The following is a 2942-nucleotide window of genomic DNA, read 5'->3' on the forward strand; positions in this document are numbered from 1 at the left end:
GTGGGTAGGGAAGTGGGGGGCGCTATGGGGGACTTTTGGGATAGCATTGGAAATGTAATTGAGGAAAATATGTAATAAAAATATTAAAAATCAAAAAATAAATAAATAAATAAATAAATAAATAGAAACTAGTTGTGTCCATATGTGTGAATGGCATTTCAGTCTAAGCACCACAAAAGTTGGAGCATAAAAATGGGAATTCAAGGTTAATTGAGGTTTAATAGGTAGATCCTGTTTCAAAAAAATATTCACTGCATAAAGATAATTGAATATTACTCTTCATTATATTAGGTGACTTATTTTTATGAAAATCATTTTCTCCAATATAGAACTGAATAAAAATTAGTTGAGTCCTCAGTATTGTGAAAGTATGTATTTTAGAATGCTTTCTATTATGTGTATGTATATGGGAATATATGTATTTACATATATACGTGTACATATATTTGAATTTAGGTGAAAGAAGAGGCAAATTTACAGAAGTGTACATATCTATACAGAAAACTGATTTTAGTTATAAATATTCTATTATATTTAATATAAATATAATATTCTTTAAGTATAAAGAATACTTAAAGTTTTTATTTTAAGAAAAGAATAACATTCCTCTTGGCAGAGAATCAGCAACACCTCTGCACCTTCTTTGTATTTCATAGCTTCTCTGACATACCATTTTAAATTTAATTTATAATGTACTAGTTTTGAGATTTTCTTCAGAGAGCAAATAAGAGTAGATGCTTTATTCTAGCTATTAACCATGACTCCTTCCTGCCGGTGTCACCACCCTTCTTTATAGTAAGTAGACAAGACCTGGCAGCTTTGTGAGCCACAGGGGTCCCCAGCATCCACTCGGTCCTGCTTGTGCAATGCAGAAGCAGCTGTGGACAGTACAGGAATGAACAGAGCTGGGCTCCAATACAACTTTATTTATGGTTGTTGAATTTCTCATGTTGTAAAACATATGCACTGTTAAAACATGTAAAACTAGGCTTGCTATGTAGCTCAATGACAGTTTGCTTACCTGTCTGGCTTACACAGAGCCTGATTTTAATCTCCAGCACTCAAAGAATAAAAATATAAAGCCATTCTAAACTGAGAAATTATATAAAGATCCAGGTCAGATTTGACCCGCAGGCGAATGCTTGGCAGTCTGTGCTTCACTAGATACTATTCCAAGTGTGAGTCCTCCTAAGTACAAACAGAAAACTGCGTAAGCATGAACTGTTGGTGATGTGTGTGATCAGAAGTGCAAGTACTGCTAAGATTTGTGCCTGGTTTCTGTATGTTTTTCTTGTTTTGTTCTTGAGATGGGGATTGACTCTAGTCCAGTTGGCCTGTAGCTTGCTATGTAGTGCAGGCTGGCCTCAAAGACCCAGTCGTCAACCCTCATAGTGCTAACATTACAGACAGCTCTTGGTTTTTGAAGTGTTGTTTTTAAAAATTATTTCATCACTTTTGAGATAACAATTATGCCATTTCCCTCCTCCCTCTAAGCCCTCCTATCTACTCCTTGCTCACGTTCAAAAATCATTGCTTCTTTTTTTCATTAATTGTTGTTACATGCATATGTGTATATGCTTACACAATATCTACTTAACTATAACGTTCTCAGTATGTATATTGTTACTTGTGTATTTGTTCTCAGGGCTGCCTATATCATACCGAGTAGATAAGCAATGACAAACTCTTCCCTGGGGAAGACCATTTTTCCACCCTCCAGTGCTTGGTTGCTCTAGTTCTTTGTGTGGGAATGAAGCCTCCTAGTCTTTCCTCCCACCCAGTTTGCCTGCCTATTACTGTTGTTCTTGTTTAGCTTATATGTTTTTAATTGAAAATTATTTATGCCTTATTCTAGGAACAAATATGTATATCAATAAAAGTTAATTATTTTTCTGAAAATTAGATGTAGATTGACCAGAGTGTCGTGAATACTTTTATATTACTATCGATGAAGGAAATTTGTCTTAACCTTAAGTCATAATGAATGCTAACTGGCAACCTTTATGTCTAATAAGAGTAAGGTTACTTTCTAAGCTTAGTTTTTCAGTATGATTTTAAGTCATTATAAGTATACTTTATTCCAAATTTATCTCTATAATTGGAAACACTAAAATATCCTGTGAAATAAAGGAACCATAATCACCTTTTAAAAAAAAGACAGGAGTAATCCTATATGAGGTCAGATTCTTTAATAAGATCCATACCTGAGGGTATTACCGTGGTGGTAAGGCTGCTGTCCAGCATGTGCAGAGCCCCGAATTCATCCCCCGCACTGAAGAATCAATAATAATAACCATAGTAAGAGTTAAAGTTGTTATTTTTGTGGTAAGACTTTTTAGATTAAAGGTAACTGGCTAACACTGGGAGTGCTGTGACGTGTGTCCTTTCTCTGCAGGTGAATATGCCTTGGCAGCGGAGCTCTACAGAGAAGTATTACGTTCGTCTGAGGAGCACAAAGGAAAACTCAAAACTGATTCCCTTCAAGTGAGTGTAGCCTGAAAATTTTCAAATACATATTCAAATTGTTCTAAACAACACTTTTTCAACATGTTAACATTAAAATAAAGGGTAACAATGAACTGAGTCAGAATACTAGAGGTAAGAGCTGGAATTCCTTTTTACTATTGTCTTGAATGATTTGAGTAATAGAGTTTGAAAATCAATATTCTCTATGGAGGCCTATAGCCTACACTGGGAGATAGTTTTCATTATTTGTAATTCAGAGAGTAGGCTAATTTTATAATTTTTCATTTGACATCAACATGTTTGTTAAATAGTTTTCATCAAAATGAAAAAAAATTTAGCTAAACTAAGTAAACTGACTAAATAAAGACAGTAAATAAACCTGACCTTTTTGCTCTTCTGTGCTAGACCCTCAGAGGCCTTTTAGGAAGAGGTGTATGTGTGAATTATAATAGTGACTGTGTTTCCAGCAAGAGATG

The 2942-nt window shown here is 34.5% G+C and overlaps 1 protein-coding gene across 1 annotated transcript in view; it reads left to right on the plus strand.

Moving 5' to 3' along the window:
• The window catches only part of Shprh (SNF2 histone linker PHD RING helicase), a 68668-nt gene that overhangs the window by 26582 nt on the left and 39144 nt on the right, over nucleotides 1-2942 (plus strand). Inside the window, exon 15 of the mRNA XM_021174217.2 lies at nucleotides 2396-2484. Within this exon, the coding sequence (XP_021029876.1) occupies nucleotides 2396-2484 (89 nt within the window). The remainder of the gene's footprint in view (nucleotides 1-2395; nucleotides 2485-2942) is intronic.

This window comes from Mus caroli, chromosome 10 (genome assembly GCF_900094665.2).
Source record: "Mus caroli chromosome 10, CAROLI_EIJ_v1.1, whole genome shotgun sequence".
NCBI classification, from domain to species: Eukaryota; Metazoa; Chordata; class Mammalia; order Rodentia; family Muridae; genus Mus; species Mus caroli.